The 20,657-nt window shown below is 44.0% G+C and overlaps 1 protein-coding gene across 1 annotated transcript in view; it reads left to right on the top strand.

Annotated features, from left to right (window-relative positions):
* The window catches only part of PTH1R (parathyroid hormone 1 receptor), a 105,531-nt gene that overhangs the window by 51,316 nt on the left and 33,558 nt on the right, over positions 1–20,657 (top strand). Inside the window, exons 3-5 of the mRNA XM_042888268.1 lie at positions 1,231–1,336; positions 18,730–18,840; positions 20,324–20,442. Of these exons, the coding sequence (XP_042744202.1) occupies positions 1,231–1,336; positions 18,730–18,840; positions 20,324–20,442 (336 nt within the window). The remainder of the gene's footprint in view (positions 1–1,230; positions 1,337–18,729; positions 18,841–20,323; positions 20,443–20,657) is intronic.

Raw genomic sequence — 20,657 nt, 5'->3', positions numbered from 1 at the left:
ATGTGGCAGAAAAGCACGGTTGACCCAAACCTGAAAGATCTCACAAGTATGTGTTCAGTAGGAAGGCATGCTAGCGGGTAGATACCATCCATAGTTGTCCTTACTCACTGCAGATCATAGACCACCTAGAGGGTAAGGTGGGCATAGAATGGCTTGGGTTGGAAGAGACCTCAAAGATCACCCAGCTCCAACCCCCTGCCATGGGCTGGTTGGCACCGACTGGAGCAGGCTGCCCAGGGCCCCATCCAACCTGGCCTTGAGCATCTCCAGGGATGGGGAATCCACAACCACTCCAGGCAGCAGTGCCAGTGCCTCATCACTTTCTGAGTAAAGAATTTTTTCCCAGTGAAAGCAGCCGTGTTGCATTAGGTCAAAACTCTTCATGCTATAACAACCAAAGGACCTGTAGGTCCAGCCTACTCTATACTTTCAGAAGGCAGCCTTGCCTAGAGGGAATGCACCATCTTCATGATGCAGGATGGGTTTTCATAACCAGCAAGTGCCTTGGAGGGCCTTGTACATCTTGTATCAGCAAGTAGTTTCTGCGGAAAAGAATTCTGCCTGTAGCCCTTCCTCATTATTGTAGCTTGACCTCTGGAGGATGATGTTCCTCAGTCTTTAGAGACAGATGCTGTCAGCTCATTAACTCCTCTAACGATGTTGATAGAACCTGATGCCTCATGGCTGAAGGCCTGAATGAGAAGTTGGACACTGATGCCAAGCTGTGATTGTTAAAGGGAGAAGCCTTTGATGATTTAACCCTTGGCAGTGTTATCCAAGAGGTTGATGTCAGGAAGCACAGCGATGCTTTGCCATTCCCTAAGTGCTATATTTAACTATACTTCTATGTCCCCAAAAGACCAATGTTTAAAAAATGCTGCGCCAATATTATTTATGCTTTTTTCCCTTGGGCAGTAGCCTCATCTCTCCTAGCTGAGGTATGCCACCCAAGAAATCTCTCCCTTCCTGGGTACATGCATGTTCTAGATATAAGCAATTGGAATGTGCACTTCCTTTGCCATGTGCACAGGTGTTTCCGTGTGGCATCTTGCAGAAGCTGTTGCTTGGGACACCAATTGCTGAAATGAGATGGGAAGAGCAAGGCTGGTAGAGAAAACTGCTTATGCAATGGAGATTTTGCATTCAGATCACACTTGCATTATCTCAGTAGTTTGTGTCCCGCTGCTCTTCCATGCTGAGGTTTAACCTCATTTCTTCCCATCGCTGCAGGTGGATGCTGATGATGTCATCACCAAAGAGGAGCAGATCTTTCTACTGCTAAAAGCCAAGGCCAAGTGCGAGCGACACCTGAAAGCCAAGGTGCCCAAGGTGCATGGTGAGTGTTCCCACAGCAAATCAGACTGCATGGCTGGGACAATCCCAACCCTTCCCCTCAACCCTGCAATGCTTAGGTTGGAGCATGTGACTGAGGCAGCCCAAGAAACTGCTTTTTCAATTAGATTATATAGCACAATATATTGGAAACTCAAGGGGTCTGAATGGTGCAAGAATTACACTCATGGATTTACAGCCCTTATCGCCATACCCAAAGCCCAAGTAACGCATGGGAGATCACACAAAAAATCCATACACCTTTCCATCTTTTGCAGCAGAACTCAAGTGTTATGGGAAGCAAAACAGCTTTCCCAAATTCCGTCTGTTTCCTTCTAGCATACTGTCTCTGCTCTCCTCATATGGGCCTGAGCTTGACTAAGCCCCTCTCATCTACTTCCTTTCTATTTGGAGCTGTAAAATTGCTACCAGATGTAGGACTGGAGGGAGAAGAAATTCTCATGTGGGCAGCAAAATAATCATCCCTCATTGACTTCTTTCATCAGTCTCACATGTGTTAATTATTGGCACCAGGGCTGTATATATTGAGGCATCTTGCACCCACCCAGGGCGATCTGGGTGGGCATCCTATCCCTTCTGCAACTGTATGTGAGAAAGAGGGCAAGCAAGATTGCCTCTCACCTTCACCCTTGCATCTTAGAGATCCCTCTTCCTACTGGCAGGAGTACTTGGAGACTGCGTTGCCAGGTTAGGAAAAGCTTCTCAGAGTTAGCTGTGACTTTGGAGTAGGTGTGCCTGCCCTCCTGGTGTCCCTATCCTGCTGGAAATCACAGAAAAGAGTTGTAAAAACCCCACCTTTCATTTTATTCCAGACCTCCAGCTTCACATCAGCCAAAACCTCAAGCCACATCCTCTGTACTTCTTTGTCCTGTTCACCCAGTGCCCAATTAGTGCCTCATTAAAGACCATATGTGCAAAGGCATTTCCTTCTGTTATAGTTTAGACCACCTGCCTACCTTGGAATCTGGTGCTATCTACCAGCTGGTCTTGATCTCACACCTTATTTTCTAACCTTTCTGTATGAGACAATCAGTATTTTGCACTGACCTCTCTTAACTGGCAGCAGCAGTGTTAGTAGGGCTGTGGAGGCAGTGACTGTGTCTAACCAAGAAGCAGACATTGGGTTCTTTACCACAGTCACTTTGTTAGAGCAATGGAATGAAATGATAGAGATTGGTTGTGTTTTAAGGTCTGACTCCTCAACTGCAAGGCTCTTTCTTCCTTTGGTTGTGGCAGAGAGGAATCTAATCCTCTGTCATTCAGATATCACATGGATCCATACTGAGTCCTGGCCTTGGAAAAAGCTGTCTTGAGCTGCCCAAGTAATAAATCTGTCTGCTGCTTCATCTTCTGTAGAAAATCTCTGCTCAATCCCACATAGCATAGTCAAAAGGAGGAATAATTATCTTGATTGATACACTACAGCAGTACAGTCAAGGCTGTAAAGAGTCAGTGCGATTATCAGCAATAGATAGTCGGATCAAACTCATTTCCAAGGGATTCCCCAATCCAAAGGCACAATTAATCCTTCTTTGACCTTTCCTAAGAGATGTAAAATACTGTTTAGAAAAAAATCCCTCCATTGGCAGTACCTGTGTGACTCCTCAGCACTCAGCAATTCAGAGCATCTCTGATTTGGTCAGAGACAGAGAGTTATGCAATTTGGAAAAGAGCTAACCACTCAGCAGAAGAGCTGCCATCCAGATCTCTTTGGCAGCCCTGTGCACATGAGATAATAATGCTGTAAGGTATTTGTGAACAGACTAACTCAAACTCTGTTCTGTGGTTTGCCCACTCCTACATGCTCCAGGAGTCCTAAGTTGCTTTAGACCCTCTCAGGGGCTGAGGAGTAATAGAACAAAAGAGGGCAATCTGCATAATCGCATCTCTTGGCTAAGGCTTATATGCCTAGTCTTTGCACAAAAGCTTCATAACTCAATGTGAAAAGTGGTTAGGTCCAGTCCCATCATCCTTTGATATGGAAACTGGGGTCTGGTTTCTATTTGTGCTAATCACCCAGGGACATATGAAGCTGTGCTCTTCTCAGCCATATGGAGGACTTAATCCCATTGCTTCTTCCCTCACCACAAATGGAAAAAGGAAATAAATCTGGGAAGGGCAACACAATTCTCAGAATTAATATGCACCAATCCCCTACATACAGAAGTGGGGCACAATTGTTGTGACTTGGTGCACAATAAATCCTGAATGACCACTCCAGGCCTTCAGGCAGTCTCCTGTGATACTGTGATACTGTTCAAAGCATTCCTGAGGAGCTTCTCTTTGGGTGGCATAGGATTATTCTTGTGTTATCACCCCACCAGGCCCCTTCTGTCATGACTTTGGACTTGCAGTGATGTGGGACAGAGTTATTCCCCAAAATGTTCCCATTCAGACTCAGAAAGACTTGGACTTTCCTGAAAATAAAACATGATTCTGCAGGCAGAGAGATCTGCCCATGTCCCTTTAGCCCTCTAATTTAATAATAATAGCAGCCTGTGTCATCAATATGCCAATGTTTCTATGCCCGTAAATCAAAAACTGTTGCCATAAGAGAACATTGTGAATTTTAGCCAAAGTGGTGAAAGTGATGATGATGGCATATAGAAGAGGAAAATTACTGATGAACTTGAACATCCAATCTCCTTCTAGAGTTAGTGGATGGAGGAGGACATCTTTTGATAACATCTGAGTCCTAAATGTCTCTGGAAACTGATCACAGATTAAACACACAATTGCTATTTAGATGAACTACCTAACACCTAGGATACAGTGTTATGTGCTTACTGATGATGGTGTGATCACAAAGAGGGTACCCAGAACTGAAATAGTTTGCTTGAGTGGTGGTGGGATCTCTATCTTTAGAGGTGTTCAAGAGTTGGGTAGGCAAAGCCATGGTTGACCTAACTTTGGATTGGTTTTAAGACTGAAGGTTGGACAAGAGATGTTAAGAGGATCCTTCCAACAAGCATTTCTGTTAATCCAATCCAGGTGATTTAGAGTTGCAAGATAGGGATACTGAGGCTTTTGTAGACATTGCATCTTCCCTGTAGCCTTTGAGGCTCAGGTATCAAGGATCGGTGATTCCAGTACAGTAGATGTTAAGTAGTTTATCTGTTTTGAGTGTCATAAGGAAGGCATATCACACAGTTGTCAAAGGATGAGACTTCTTCAGTCTTCCTTATTTAGTTGTTTGTTACTGCCTGATATATGAAAGGTGAAAAAGGAAACTGAAATCTCTTCCATTAGTTCTACTTCACTCTATCTAAAAGTATCAAAAAAACACTAGAGCAAGAGCTGGGCTAAGCTACCCGGCTCTAATCTTCTTGCACAGCCAATATTACTCCAGGAGCACTGCAGCAGCCTTCAGCTGTGGGACAGCCCATCAGAGAGCCCAGGGGTGTAGGATGTTTGGGAAAGGAGAGAGTTCCAGCATAAAACCCCTGGCCGAGGTCAACGAGCAGCAGTTCAGGACTTGAGAGTCCCATCTCTCCAGGGAAGCTCTTAACCACAAAGGTTACAGGAAATGAGGCCTTTGACCCTATGGCTGTTTTAGAGCTACTTTGCACTAGATACTCACTCAAGCTCTGTGCCAAGTAAGACTGCTGTGCAGCCTGAAGGCTGCCTCTCATATTTCCACTGTGGAGTTCTGTCTGCCCCCCTCTGCATCCAGTGTTACAGCTTTCAGAACAGCATCAGAAGAGGATCTTGAGATAAGTAAGCATCCATTGCCATCTGCATGCAGGGATGCCTCCCTCTTGCAGCTCTCTAAACTGTGGGATGCACACTTCTGCAGACAGCTCCTGCTTTCCCAAGGCACTCCTTGAGGGCTTCTTCCCGCAGATCTGATCTCACTGACACTCCAAGAACATACCTATGTTTGAACTAGACTCTGAGGCAGCCAGAATAGCTTACCTGGGAGATTTCAAGAGGCAGCAGTAATATCTCACCTCTCAGACAAGGAGAAGATGGAGTCCCAGGGACTCCTGACTGTGTGTTGCATCTTATCCGGTCCCGGAGGGCACCTCTGTACCTAAGAGAAGGAGTGAGTTCAACATACATCTATATTCTTGATAATACAGTTTAGCCAAGAAGCAGAAATGGATGGTGGTAACAGGACCCATGTGCAGAGATCAAATTTCTTAGCACAGAAATCATTAATTTGCTATTTCAGATTCTCCTTAGCATGCAAGTTTGGGCAGGACCAAATGGGGCAACTGGTGAGCTTGAGAAAGAGCCTTTTTGGAGGAAGTTTGTTTTTTCAGCTGAATCAGCTTCCTCATACAGCCACATAAAAAAGAGGATCATCATAGAGAGAGGAACAGGAATGAAAGGTATTGGGGTAAGCGTTGAGCATTGCCTGCTAAACATCAAACATTTTGGAAACCCAAGGCAATTTATCCCTTGTTGCCCCCTCTAATTCCACCTTTGTAGCTCAATTGCACATCCAGGGGTGTATGCATCTACTCTGCTATCATGGTGTTCCATGGATGCTTGGCCATCCCTCTTCAAAAGCTTGGCTATCCCTTGCCAGATACCACCTGGCAGATGGCTACTTGAATTCTGCCTCTGCTTGGGTGCAATGGCAGCACAGTGACATTATTTGCTCCTCTCTGTAGTAGGCAATGATCTGTATTTTTGGAAGCAATGAGTGAATCTGGGACACCTTGATTTTTTTTTTATTTTTTAATTTCTACATTTTTAGATAGAACAAAATATCACGTAAGCTGGCATAAAAGCTCGGTAGGGCTGCTGTCCTCATTCTTGGGAGCTGACGCACAGGGATATTCAACGCCTCACCTCCCATCTCAAAGGAGAGTCTGTGGCAGAGCCAAGGTTTGGATTCTCATCTCCTTACTCTTCAGCCAGGGCACAAACCACAAACCACATTTCCTTTTGTCCTGGAATTCAAGGTGAGGCTCCAAGGATTCGAATCCAGGTGGACAGAAAGTAATGAAAGTCTTTGGACGTATCCCACTTGACTGAAACTCAAAACTCTCATCATCATGCTCGCTTTAAAGCCTTTGGTTTTGTTTTGGAATGAGGAAAACACATTTGAAATTTCCTGCAGTGCAATGGGTACCTGGATTCTCCTCCTTTTTTCCCCATCACACTGTTGAGTGTATTTTTCAGGCCAGCTCTTTGCCTGGTGTGAGCTGGCAGATTCCCATTCAGTTCAGTGAGGGCACTGATTTGTCTCAGACTCATTGCTTTCAGCCATCGTTCGGCACTTTTTTTCCCCCACGCTAATGTTCATTCAGAATAATGTGATATATCAGAATTACAGTGAGATCTGTGGGTCTTAAGAGGTGAGAGGGTAGTCCAGATCAGCTCAGAATCAAACTCCGGTGCTGATATTTGCTGGTCCCTTTTTCTCCTTGCAGCTTTGCATTCTTAACATGTTTGCCTGTTAATCACAGGTTAGAAATATTCTTCACACTTCAGTGTGAGTGAAGAAGACCATTTGCAGGAGGGACCTGCAAGTCCAGCACCACTGGATGAGATTGAGGAGCAGGTTTCCGTGCAACACTCTTCCAGTTTGGGCTTGAATTTGGGCTGAGATACACACCAGCACAAGCTCTTTGACTGGCAAATGTGATCCTGCCTGTGCATAGACTTCATTAGCTCTTCTTCAGTAAACAGCAAGCTCAGAGAGATAAGCATCTCAAGTCAAGCTGTGTTGTCTTCTGGAAGCAGGTAATTAGCAAGGTAGTTAGCAGGTGCCATGTGCCTTGTGCTGCAGTGCCAAATGGCAGCAGCTTCCAGGTTCTTATTGAAGTTGTCCCTGTCAGCCTACATTTACAGATCTGGCTAATGTTGGTTTAATCTTTGTCTCAAGGCTGATTCCACGTAGCTCTAGCTACCAAAAATGCCTGTAAAACCTGGCTAGTGTGCCTAAAACTTGAACAACTCATTGTGGGGGAAAAAAAGGAAGAGGCTGACAGGTGCATGAAGGATAGTTGTGTTCACTTTCTTATAAACACGGGAAGGTGATGTTTATTGGAAGGAGACATCCAAAGGCTTCCAGCCTTTGGAAGTTCAACATGTGTCTTAATTTTAACTTTTCTCTGATCCTTGGCCCACGCCCTGATAAACTGACCAGGCAAATCTGTCAGGTGGAGTATTCAAATACATTATCTGCTGCCGTGGCTCAGCAATGTCTTGCTCAGTTGAAAGAAGATGGATGCAATTTAACAACATACATGCCTAAGTCCCATTTTGACAGTGGTAGGGGCTTCACAGATCTTATTATGAGAAGCAGCTGAGGGAATTGGAAATGGTTTTAAGTTGAGGGAGGGAAGATTTAGGTTGGATGTCAGGGGGAAGTTCTTCACAGAGAGAGTGGTGAGGTGCTGGAACAGCTGCCCAGAGAAGTTGTGGGTGCCCCGTCCATCCCTGGAGGTGTTCAAGGCCAGGTTGGATGGGGCTCTGGGCAGCCTGGTCTGGTATTAAATGTGGAGGTTGGTGGCCCTGCATGTGGCAGGAGGGTTGGAAATTCATGATCCTTGGGGTCCCTTCCAACCCTGGCCATTCTGTGATTCTGTGAATTGGGATGGCTCAGTCTGGAGGAATTCCATGGAGAGGGGGAGACTTTATTAGATTCTATATTCATCTGGAAGGAGGTTATAGTGAGGTGGGAGTCAGCCTCTTCTCCCAGGTAACAGTGATAGGACTACAGGAGATAGCCCCATGTTGCACCAGGAGAGGTTCAGGTTGGATATTAGGAGAATTTTACTCTCCCAAAGAGTGGTGGTACATAGGCACAGGCTGCCCAGGGAAGTGATGGAGTCACTTTCCCTGTTGGTGTTCAAGAACCAAGGAGATGTGGCACTGAGGGATGTGGTCAGTGTGCATGGTGGGGTGGGTTGGTGATCTCAGAGGTCTTTTCCAACCTTAATGATTCTGTGATTCCATGGTTCTAAGGAGCATCAGGGTACAGCGTAGACTCATCAAGCATTTCTGGAGAGCAGAGACATGTGTCTGTTCTACCTGATATTATTAGCAGATTAGATAGTCCATAAGAAAAACCTAGCAAATAAATTTATATATATATATATATATATATATACACACAGTTTGTAAAAACTCCAAATTCTCCTTTTTGTCCCCTAAAAATGTTACTTTTCATTAGTTTTAAAGATGCTAGGAGAGGATTGAGACCCCTGTGTCCTCCTGACACAGACCTCATAGACAGTGCTGCTTTCTGCAGGTTAACCACCAGGTACATCTCTGAGCCTCAGGACTTGCCATGGGCTCCAACCCACACGGAGTGGGGCTGACATGGGTACAGCCCCATGTGGTGCTTTCTCACATTTCAGGATATGTTCCTCATCTGCTGCTTTTAGCTAATGTACTGAGGGAAAGATGCTCAAAAATTTAAATAAATAATAATTAAAAAAAGAGAAAAGAAACTAAACAACACACACACACACACACACACAAAAAAGGAAAAACCTCTGTCCCCACAAGCATTTGGCTTCCTTTCTTCTTTTCTCTCATTTTTTTCTCCTTTTTTTTTCTTTCTTTAAATATAGTCTCTAGATGAAAGACTTTCAGAAAGAACAGGAAACCCTAAAATTTCTCGTCTACGTACATAAATATTAGATTTCAGCCATGGTGGGCAGCCTGATGCCACCCCAAAGTTAAACCTGGAAGGGGATGAAGTGAAATTCCCAGCCATAAGCCATCAGACCTGATTTTTTTTCTTTCGCCTGTGAATTAAAAGCCTGTCTTTCCCTGGTTTGGAAAAGGAGATGGGACATTTTGTGGGGCAGGAGAGATTTTTACACAAACCTGTTATTAGTGAAGGCCATCGGCAGTCTTTTCTCAGAGTCTTAGGTGTGTTGCAGCTTGCCTCAAAATGGTTGTGCTTTTTTTTCCATTCTATTTTTTTTTCTTTTTAATAAACAAACCTATTTGCTAGGGAGAGGGGTTATTTTTAGTTGAGAAGCCATGTGTTTTCACCCAAGGTATGTGGGCTGCCCACCTGAGTTTATTGCTCCATTGTCCCTAAAGGACCTGTATGCAAGCCTAGGCAATCTCTCGGCTTGCAGAAGAAATTCCTGCTCTGTGTTTTCTATCCAGAGGCCCAGCACCACCATCCCTTGGTCATCCATCCTGCCAGGCTGTCCTCAGAGGTAGGGAGTATCCTCAGGTGGCCTTGAAGTCAAAGGGCACAAATGCGTTCCGGATTTTCCCTAAACACCCCAGCTCACTATAAACTCCATATCTTCTCCTATTCTTTCTAGCCTCTCCCTGTTTGTACAAAACCTGTGAGGGTTTATGGCCTGAAGCTTTCCAGTCCTACTGAGAAATGTGTTCTAAGCAGTAATTGGTCTTGGTGCAAAGAAGGAACAGCTCTTAGGGGTAACAATAGGTGTAAATGATTCATGTGTGTATGGAAAAAGGGTGAATGACAGCACATACAGCTGCATTGAAATACTTGTTGCTGTGCTAATTTCTACATTTATATTTAATGATTTCTGACCAGTGCTATAAGCTCTTGGAAGGAGATCTGGAGGGTTTTGGAAGAACTGGATTCCACAGAATGAGGACAGGAGGATGCTTTGGATGAGCCCAGCCAGTACTGTATGTTGGGTGTTGCCACATGGGATGCTGAAGGTTCATCTGTTGGGTTGTGGGGGGACAGGTAACATGTGAAATGAGCTAGTGATGTCATGGTGGCCAACACTCTGCAACTGTGTCCTGTTAGCACTTTGAACTTTGTGGATTTCCCATTCTGCCTTACTGTGACAAGGAGCAACACCCAGCCCCGTGTGTCCTTCCCCTCTTAAGTCCAGTTCTTCCAGCACTGAGCATTCAAGGGGTATTCTGCCCATTAAATGCCAGTGCACAGACCACCAAATGTCTCTGAGTAATAGCATGCAGGACCTCCACCCACACATCCCATCCCACTCCTCACATTGCCCAGAACACAGAACCTATTCACAAACACAGGTCTTTGTGGATGCGTGCACTGTTCCTAGCCAGCCATGCAAAAGTCCTCGGAGGCATGCAGAGCATCCTTCCCCAAAACAGATACATGCTTCTGCTGTGTTGTGCTGCAGAGGCAATGCCACCAGACACCCCTTTCTGCATACATTCCCACCCACAGATCTATATGATCCATGCTCTGACAGCCAGCTATGAAATAAATCTGCAGCACCAGACACCCCCACAAACTGGCCATCCAGCCCTCCCTTTCTCTCCCTCCTGTCCTAAAATGCTGGGTCATTTTTTTGGTTGCTCCTCCCTGCCTTTTTACAATCCACCAAATGTCCTTCCCGTAATAGAGCGACCACAATTGCACACCGTATTCCAAATGTGGTCTCCCTGATGCCTTGCATGATGCCAGAATAAGTTGGGCTGATTTATATTCCATACCCCTAGATAAACACCTCAAGACCATGTTTGCGTTTACCCAGCTGCCAAGCAGCTTCACAGATGGTTTTAATGTGTTCTCTGCATGCTTGTGCCACTTGCATAGAGATCAGAACTGAGAGTCGGGGGGAAAGAAACCAGAGGAAGGAGGAAAGGGAAACAGATCAGGCAGGAGAGAATAAGAGAATAGCACCCACTGCACTCTAGGAGACGAGCAGTGAGCAGGCATGGCCCCAAAATTCCTCTCCCCTCTTCTTTCCTCCACTTTATCAACCTGCAGCACACAGGGAACACAAGTCCCAGGGCAGTGACATCAAACAGCATTTACATGCACCATCCTGAATACTTTATTGGCTTGCAATAATGAAGACAATTTCTGTGCAACGAGATTTCAACCCTCGAGGAATAAGGAGAGCTTTAAGGCACATCTGTTCCAAAACTATGGTAATCTATGCAACTATAACTACTCTGTAGTACGGTGCTACTGTAAGGGAGTATTCATGACAGTCCAAGATGAATGGGTACTTTAATAGTAACCTCCAGGAACTAAACATATGCCCTGCCTGGAGGATTTTACAGTGCAGCCTTAGAAGATGAGCAAAGATGAACTGTGATAAAATGGCATGAAGAAGCGGAGAAATAAATCAGACTTTTGACTCACATCTGCTCAGTGTATTGCAATTGACAGTGTGCCCTTCACTGAGGTGCTGTGGCTTCTGCATAGTTCTACATGAGCTGATGGGTTTCCAAATGTCTTGACTTGTCAAAACGATTATTTTGTGGTGCTGTTATGGCCTCTGCAGAGTTATGACCTGAGTCCTTCCCCTGAGAAAGCAGTGAGTGAAAGCAGTTGGACTCAATGATCCATGTGAGTCCCCTCCAGCTTGTGATATTCTACAAAACTATGAAAGTAGCATTTAGCACCATCACACACCAACACACATCCCTCAGTATTTCACTGGGGACTTTGTTCCCTGAGCCCTTGGGGTTGACTTCAGCTGAGACTTTGGTCTCTCAGCCTCATGACTGAAGATTTGGATCATTTACTTTCAGAGCATTCAGGATGGATGTTCTAGGCCAGTCTCCTTGGGTTTGTCTGCTGTGCTGTGACTGGCAGCAAAGGCACCCAGAGCTGCAGAAGCTATCCTCTAATGTTTGGTTTTCAATAATGCCAGTCACAATCTATGAGGTACCCAGTAGGTGTTTGATAACTGCTTTAGGGGGGGAAACAAGATTTTATCATAGAATCATTTGAGTTGGAAGGGATTTTTAAAGGCCAGCAAGTCCAACTACCCTGCAATGAACACAGATACCACCAGCTCCGTCAGGTTCTCAGAGTTTGGTCCAGCCTAGCCTTGAATGTCTCCAGGGATGGAGCATCCTCCAGCTCTCTGGACAACCTGTGCCAATGCTTCACTACCTCCTGTACTGAGGACTCAACATCTAGATGCAGTATCTAGGTGAGGTCTCACCATGGCAGAACAGAGGGGCAAGATCGCCTCCTTCAACCTGAGAATCTGAGAATGTTTGGGGAAATAATCCCATTTGCATGATACTGAGATCCCATCATTTGAAATGAACAAATGTATACGTACACTTAAGAAGCATGTATTATTAGGTCCCACTTTTACCACTCATAAAAGAGCCTGCTGTGAATAACAAGAAGTGTTGGCAACACGAGTAAGATGTTCAGTGCTGGTATAGATGTGAGATTTTCCATGAAGAACCCAGGTTAAAAGGGATTTGAAAGAATGAGGCCTCAGTTGAGCTGGATAGATGGTCTGAGAAGCAAAGTAAAAGCATCAGGAAACTGGAGGTGAGGTTTACATCAGCATAGCAGGAGAAAAAAACAGAGACTGAGCTCTGCGGTGGCTTCTTCTATCTTGAGGAATGATGAGCTGAGTATCTCAAGATCAAGAGGTGAGAGCATAACAACCACTTATAGGAGGGGTTGGGTTGGCTTCTTTGTCCTTAGGAAGGAAAGAATAATTCAGACTGCCCTATTAATGCTCCATTTAATCTAGTGAGATGCCATCTTAAAATCACTTAGGAACGTGAAACTTTTTCTCCCTAGAGCCTCATCCTGAACAAGGCTCATCTGATGGGTACAAGTTCTGTCTTAATTTCTTGTATGAATTTTGTCCATTGCCATTTAAAGCACTTTTCTTTATGTGTCTTCTCCCACTTATGAAGCTCATCTTCATTCACAATGCTTACCAATAGAATGAGAAGAACCTTTCTCATTCTGTTGTCCATTTAGGTAGACCAGGCCTTTATTTTCCTCCAGGGCCACCAGCAAAATCTCCTCAACCCAACAGTCCTTCTCTTTCTTGGAAGAATTTTTTCTTTCTGTTCCTCTTCAACAAAGGAATTTACAAGCTTTTCCCCTGAGAGGCTGTTTTCTTTGACCAGTGGCAAGAACATCATAGGACCTGTGAAGCCTCTCCTAGCAAACTACGATGGGATGAAGAAGCAGAATATATTTTAGGGGACAAAATTTCAATTCCTGCCTCCGCAGTTGACTTCTATAAACCCCACAATGATGGCTTTGCAATCCAAAAGTGCAGACAGAGGATAGAGGCTTGAATATGTATATATTAGTGGTTGAAATCTGATGAATGAAAGCATTATGCCAGGTTCTGGGGACTGGTTACAATAAGGACCCCAGGACTGCCAACCAAAACAGCTTGCCCTGTGAGCATCTCTTCTTTTTGAAACAACTGCAGAGAAAATCTACTTGTTGGATCCAGCAAGCTCTTTAGTCAAATGGTTTTGCTGAACCCATCTGAAGAGTTTAAGTTTCTTGGCTGAAGGAGAGCCCACAAACTTTCTTCAAACACGTCCAAGCCCAGTTCTGCCAGAGATGACAGAGGCCTTTCCCACCTTCCCTACCTCCATCCACAAGTGTTACAACTACGGCTCTGGATGCAGAGGAGCTTCTCCCATTGATGTACATGTCTTAGACACAAGCCATATCCTCCATTCATCTCTGCCCAAATGACTGATACGTGTCCAACATCAGATGTGGGATGTGTACCAGATTTGCTTGTTTTCTTCAAATTTATGCATTCTTTTTGGCTTACATCTTCAGTGAATTCTACCATTTCTTCCAAGGAAAGAAATGATTAATATTCCCAGTTCATTTGGAACATGCGACCTCCTGTCCCAAACCTGCCCACTTGCATTGATCTAAACAGCATATTTGAACCCTCAAACTATTTTTCACAAAAAAAAAAATATGGGTTTGTCAAGAGCTTTTCAATCAGCAACAAAAAACAGGATCCCTTATGATTACCCATCCTTCTAAACAACATTGTCTCAGGAGAGACTCATTTGCAGCATGCCAAAAGCACATTGCTTGCAGGTGTTGGATTTTATTTTTTATTTTTTAAGACAGTTTAAATGAAAAAGTTGTAAAATTGATTTTTCTAAAGTATAACCATAGAGAAAAACTGTCAGCTTATGGATTTTTATATTGTTTTCCTGAAACTCCTGGACATTTTTCAGATTTCTTCTTGTAATTCAATGTGGATCTGTCTTGAGAAGTGACCAGGAAAACAGCAGGAAGAAGCTGTTAGCAGTGTTAATATTTTTATAAACTAAGAAAAAATATTTGGAGGAAATACTTGGGAAAACAGAAAAACAACAAGTCTTGTTTGGATTCCAGAACAATGCCAGAACAATCTTTCTTTCCCATCATCTATTCTATTGCTAAATGATCTCCAGACTGAACAAAGCAGAAGAAAATTGGAGAGAGATGATGCAGACTTTGGTCCAGTTGGTCCCAGTTATCACACCAGTGGCCTCAAGATGGTGAAATTAGAATCACAGAATCATAAAATCATTAAGGTTAGAGAAGATCATTGCGATCATCTAGTCCAACCATCACATTAATGGTAAAGGTGCCATGTGGCTGCGCAGACCAGAGTAGAGCCAGCAGGGCAATGGAAGAAGGAATTGATGTGGGGATGGTGTCTACAAATCATCACAGAGAAATTTACAGGGAGGGAATGATGAGAGTTTTCTTACTCTTTTAGAGGATAATGAAGAGGTGGAGAAGATAGGACAAGGGGGAATGGTTTTAAACTGAGACAGGGGAGATTTAGGTTGGATATTAGGAGGAAGTTTTTCACCCAGAGGGTGGTGAGGCACTGGAACAGGTTGCCCAAGGAGGCTGTGGATGCCCCATCCCTGCAGGCATTTGAGGCCAGGCTGGATGTGGCTCTGGGCAGCCTGGGCTGCTGGTTGATGACCCTGCACACAGCAGAGGGTTGGAGCTGGATGAGCATTGTGCTCCTTTTCAACCCAGGCCATTCTGTGATTCTATGATTCTATGATTCTATGATTCTGTGATTCTATGATTCTATGATTCTATGATTCTATGCTTCTGTGTCACGATAGTCTACGATAATCACAACAGATTCATTTGCACTGCTTGGGAGACTCAAATGCTTTCTGAAGATTCAGTCCCATCAGACCTCTATATGGCTCAGTTCTATGGGTGAATACACAAAAGCACTGAATGATTTCAGATGCAGTGAGATGTGGCAAAGATGGTACATTTTTTACATTAGCAGGACAGCTGATTTCTCCCCAGATTGCCCAACTGATATTGCAGCAGTCCAGAAGGGTCCTAACAGCACAATGCCTTCAACCTTCTGCTTTTCTGGGAAGATAAGGAAGAATTAAAGTACCCCAAAATAAATTACTCTGTATTCCGTTTTCCTTTGAATGAGTTCACTGTGTGGAAATATGTATGGGTATGTTTACAGTATGGGGAAGAAGCATCACCAGGTACTTAGAATCATAGAATTGTTTGAGTTGGAAGGGACCCTTAAAGTCCATCTGGTCCAACTGCCCTGCAGTGAACAGGAACACCCACAGCTCTATCAGGTGCTCAGAGCCCCATCCAGCCTGACCTTGGTATCTCCATGAACGGGGCTTCCACCATCTCTGGGCAACCTCTACCAGTGCCTGTAAAAGTACTTCTCCAGATCAATTCTTTCTGAACAAAATCTTGCAGTGCAATTTTGAATTAATCCGCTTACAAATGAAGGCTGAACTTTGCAAGTTGTTCTAAACCCATTAGAGAAGTGGAAGGACTTTGAGTATTTTGGAGCATGGCATTCAGATGATTCTTTTTCTCTCCTCAACAGTTTATCCATAGTTTTCATTTTTAAACTGACCCAAGTTTATTTTGTAAAAAGAATTTATTTTATTTTAGGTAACAGCACTTTGAGGGCTAAATGAAATCCTTATTTATTTTCTTCTCTGCAGTAAGAACTCAGAAGAAATAACCCTTTGTCCTAATCCAAATTTTGTGGGGCTTTTTTTCCCCTCTTTTTCTTCTGATGTTTATACAGAACTAAAAAAAAAATAAACTTTTTCATGGTGTAAGTTATCCTGCAAAATAATTAGCCAAAGGACAGGGCTTACATAGCTTTCATGAATAGGAAAACCTGGTACTGTTCTTCCTCCTTCTCAGAGCAGAGAACACGCACTGAACTTCATCCTATTTATCACATCGATGCCAAGGAATGTCAGCTGCTCTGCCCCTGCTCTCAGTTAATGCTTCAAATGATAGGCAGTGATTAGGCTGGTCCTTTTCATCAACGCTAAATTAAAGATGAGGAATCAGGCTGTTAAATGATGAGCTTTTCTGTTGTTTTTCATGTCCCGAAATATCAGCAAACTGAATTGATCACTGTCAGCTCTGACCCTGGAGGGCCCTGCACCAGCCAAAGGTTTTTAAAGCAATCCTGGATTCTTATTCAATCTTGTGAAAGCACATGCATTATAAAGGATAAATTACAGTTGGGCTGAAAGATTGTGAAGGCATTAGCTTTGATATTGAAGAAACATGCTGAGATCTTGGCTGGGCTTATCATTTCTTTGCTATTGGAGCTCTTTTGCAGATAAGAGCAGGCTGCTCTATTTTATTTTGATTTTCATGTAATTTCTCCCTGTCAGACACTTTGTATGCTGCTGATAAACTCCTTTTTTTTGAGGGCTGCTAATAGTATGGAGTCCAGGGACTGCTCTGAAAGTGGAGATGGATCAGATTCACCACTGCTAGCTTTCCATCTCAAATATGCTGCTGTAGCTGGATCTTAAATGGCTGCAGTGAATGCAGCCCAATGCAAAGGGGTAGCAAGCACTAGGTTGGATTTGGTTGTGTAATCATAGAATCACCAAGGTTGGAAAAGACCTCTAAGATCATCCAGTCCAACCATTCACCTATCACCAATATCTCCCCACTAAAACATGTTCCTCAGTAAAACATCTGAACCCACTCCCCTCCATGGGTAGCCTGTGCCAGAGCCCGCTGTGATGGGACAAGGGGAAATGGTTTCAAACTGAAAGAGGGGAGATCTAGTCTGGATACAAGGAAAAAGTTTTTTTATGATAAGGGTAGCAAGGCACTGGCACAGGTTTCCCAGAGGTTGTGAACACCAAATGTCCCTGGAGACACCCAAGGTCAGGCTGGATGGGGCTCTGAGCACCTGATGGAGCTGTGGGTGTTCACAGTTTATTGCAGGGGGGTTGGACCACATGGCCCTGAAATGTCCCTTCCAACTCAAACCATTCTGTGATTCCATGAATTTGCAAGTTCATGCAAACTGCAAGATGAGAATCAAAGTATTTTAAATACATACTTACGTACCTGTCTCAGTTTTTGGAAAAGGAAACTTAAAAGATGGGAAAGGGCATTTTTCTTGATTTGTGTCTCTGTTTTTCCTTACACTAAGCACTAATCACAGATTTCTGCAAGCATGCCATACACAGGGAAGAGGGAGTCCTGTGCAGAGGTGACCTTCCCAGGAGGAGGCAGGGTTTCTCTGTCAGTGGTATTTTAGCTTTCTTCAGTGTACAAAAGGGAGGAACGAGAATGATTTAAAGAAAAATCCATCAGGAACCATCACATCATTCCATTCCAAAAAAGTTTAGAAGTTGTACAACAGACAGAGATAAACAGCTCCCACAATATTCCTCTCCTGCCCGCTCTCTTTCTGCTCAGCTCAGTGAAAATTGGTGACTGAGCAAAATGCAAAATAGTGAGTAAGCAAGGAGAGAAGCTGGGGAAACTCGATCACTGTAAGCTGTGCTTGGCTGCAAGCAGCAGCTGGTCAATCAGCATGTGTGCACTGCCAGGCAATTAGCATGGGCAGGGCTCCAAATCAATCAGTGCATGGCCTGCATCTTGGCCAGTGGTTACATCACTGGGAAGGAGGGGGAGAAGGAAGCTAGAACAAGCGAAGTCATAGACAAAAAGTGTCAGATGAGGGAGGAAACAGATTTCATCACTTTACTGCTTATGTAACAAGATAATAAAATATTCTGTATCTACTTTTAAAAAATACTGCCATGGGACCTCCCTACAGACTGTTGCTGGTCTTAGCATTACTTAAAAATGCACTCAGAATTAGGTAAGTGAGGACATCTCAGAAAGCAGCAAAACATTGTGGTGTACCGTAGCACTGGCTGATGTAAATAATAAGTAAAAATGATAGCTGAATTTGGCCTGATGGTGTCTAGGCATGAAATCACAATCTAATCTGGGTGTTAAGTGCCTTTCAGAGAGGTCTGAGCTGATTGTTATGGGCCTCACAATGTAGCCACAGCACAATTTAGCTCCTTAGTACAGGATTTCTCCTAAAGAAGTTGTGGATGCTACATCCCTTAAAGTTTTCAAGGCTGGGTTGGAGGGGGCCCTGCAGCCTGAGCTGGTGCCTGATTTAGTGGGTGGCATCCCTGCCTGCAGGAGGAAGGCTGGAACTGGGTGATCTTTGAGATCCCTTCCAACCCAAGCCATTCTATGATTCTGCCTATTTGTCGTCCCACTGCTGAACACATCCTAACCCAAAACCTTCTGAAGCTAAATGCTGAAAGGAAAATGGCAGTGATGCCCAAGATCAGCCCTGGATAACAGTGTTACCAACGTGGGTAATCCTTTCAAAATGGTGACTGCTGTTCGTGTTTGTGTCTCTTCCACAGATGGCTTTTGTCTTCCTGAGTGGGATGGTATTGTCTGTTGGCCAGAAGGTGTGCCAGGCAAAGTGGTGGCTATGCCGTGTCCTGAGTACATCTATGACTTCAATCACAAAGGTAAGTGCTGTCCCCACGGTCAACAAAACCACAGCAATGAGAGACCTGGGGGGCATGGAATTAGAAATCCCCTTTAGAATTTCTTGCGTGGTGACTCTTATCCAAGCAAGGGTAATTATAAATAGAATAGAAATAGAAATAGAAGACATATATATATAGAGAGAGAGAGAGGAAAAAAAAAAAAAAGCTCATTTTTAATATACATTTCCCACCTGCACAATGGGTTGTAAGTACAACTAGGTAGTCTTGCAGCGTTACAAACCCACATTTGTTTGCTGAAACAAACTTCAGGTAGCGATAGAAATCTACAAGATATCCTCCTGATTTATATTCTTCACAAGTTTGTTCTTTCTAACCCCTACTCTCTGCCCAGACCCCTACAGTGACTATCTGAGAACAGTGTTGGTAACCAGAACACATGAATTCCTCCCTATCACACTTTCCCTCAGGCACTGCATTTCTTGGCTCGCTTCTGGTGCCGCAAAGTCTGTGCATGTTTTTAGAAGCAGCTGAAGCACACTCACCCCTCAGTGTATTTCCAAAGCCAACGCATTCTCTTTTCTCAGGCAAAGCTCTGCACCCAATGCCTGCAAAATTAAAGAATTAAGATAAATCCCTAGCAGAGCCTTGCTGCTGTTTTCAGAAAATAAATACTTACGTTTCAGTGCACTCTGGTTGCATGTAGTATGTCCTGCCTTTTCTATAAGAAACTGTGAGCCAAGCCAGCCCAATCCTTGAGAGATGACCTTTTCCAAAGACATACATTTCAAGTTAGGGTCTGGAAGGAACAAGTGACCCATTTCTATTTCCCTTTTTCTTCCATAAGCCGACAGCACGGATTCTCCACCTCTTAAATATACACTGGTGAAGCTGCCTAGGGCAGTGAGCGTCTCAGAAGATGTGTCTACAAAGTCTCCCTCTGCAGTCACTGAGATCTCTCAACTGGTCTCATCCTCATTAACTATAATGGGAATTTTTACACACAACCCACGCAATTGTATCCCCACACAAACATCTGAACAAGAATGTTTTCATCTGTGAGCTGTCACAAGACAAAACCATGCCTTCTCTCCCCTTTCCATCATCATGAGCAGGGTAGCCGTGGAAAACTCTACCTTGAGATACACCAAATCTGTAAAGGAGCAGCAACAGAATGAAGATTGCTGTGGTGTTGTTTTTTTTTCATAGAGAGAGCTGCAACTATGAGAATGATATTGTGCTTTTGAAATTTACACTTTCTTTCCTTTGATTTTAGAGCCACTATCTTGATCTAAACTAAGTGCAACTTATTGTTAGCTCTCTGGGGTTTATCAGAAAACTACTAAGATTTCTAAGGGGATAGAAATTGTGCTCTTGTGGCTGAGCTTCAAAGCAGGCAAGAGACACCGAGTTCTTTGGAATCCACCCTTGAACTGAAGAGGAGGTTTCTCCTCTTCTCTCAGGTCTAGCTCCATTTATCCTGCCTCTTGTTTCTCTCCTACAGGCCATGCTTATCGCCGGTGTGACCTGAATGGAAGCTGGGAGCTGGTTCCAGGCAACAACCGCACCTGGGCAAACTACAGTGAATGTGCCAAGTTCCTCACCAACGAGACAAGGGAGAGGGTAGGCAATTACATTTTTGCATGGGGCATGAAATGTTGGCCTCATCCAGGGCTAGCTGGAGGAGTGCTGCCTCATTTGAAACCCCTGATGAGCTTTAACTTACTGCCTTCTGTTGGAAACCACACCCAAGCTTGCCAAAGGTGTGTGTTTGTTTGGATAGGAAGTATTTGAATGGGAAATGGTTCTCAAGGCCAGGAAGGGTTCACTCAGTTGAC

This window comes from Lagopus leucura, unplaced genomic scaffold (assembly GCF_019238085.1).
Source record: "Lagopus leucura isolate 7727_CA_CO unplaced genomic scaffold, USGS_WTPT01 Super-Scaffold_100157, whole genome shotgun sequence".
Taxonomy (NCBI): domain Eukaryota; kingdom Metazoa; phylum Chordata; class Aves; order Galliformes; family Phasianidae; genus Lagopus; species Lagopus leucura.
The sequence above is the reverse complement of the archived record's forward strand: the minus strand, read 5'-3'. Positions and strand labels throughout refer to the sequence as shown.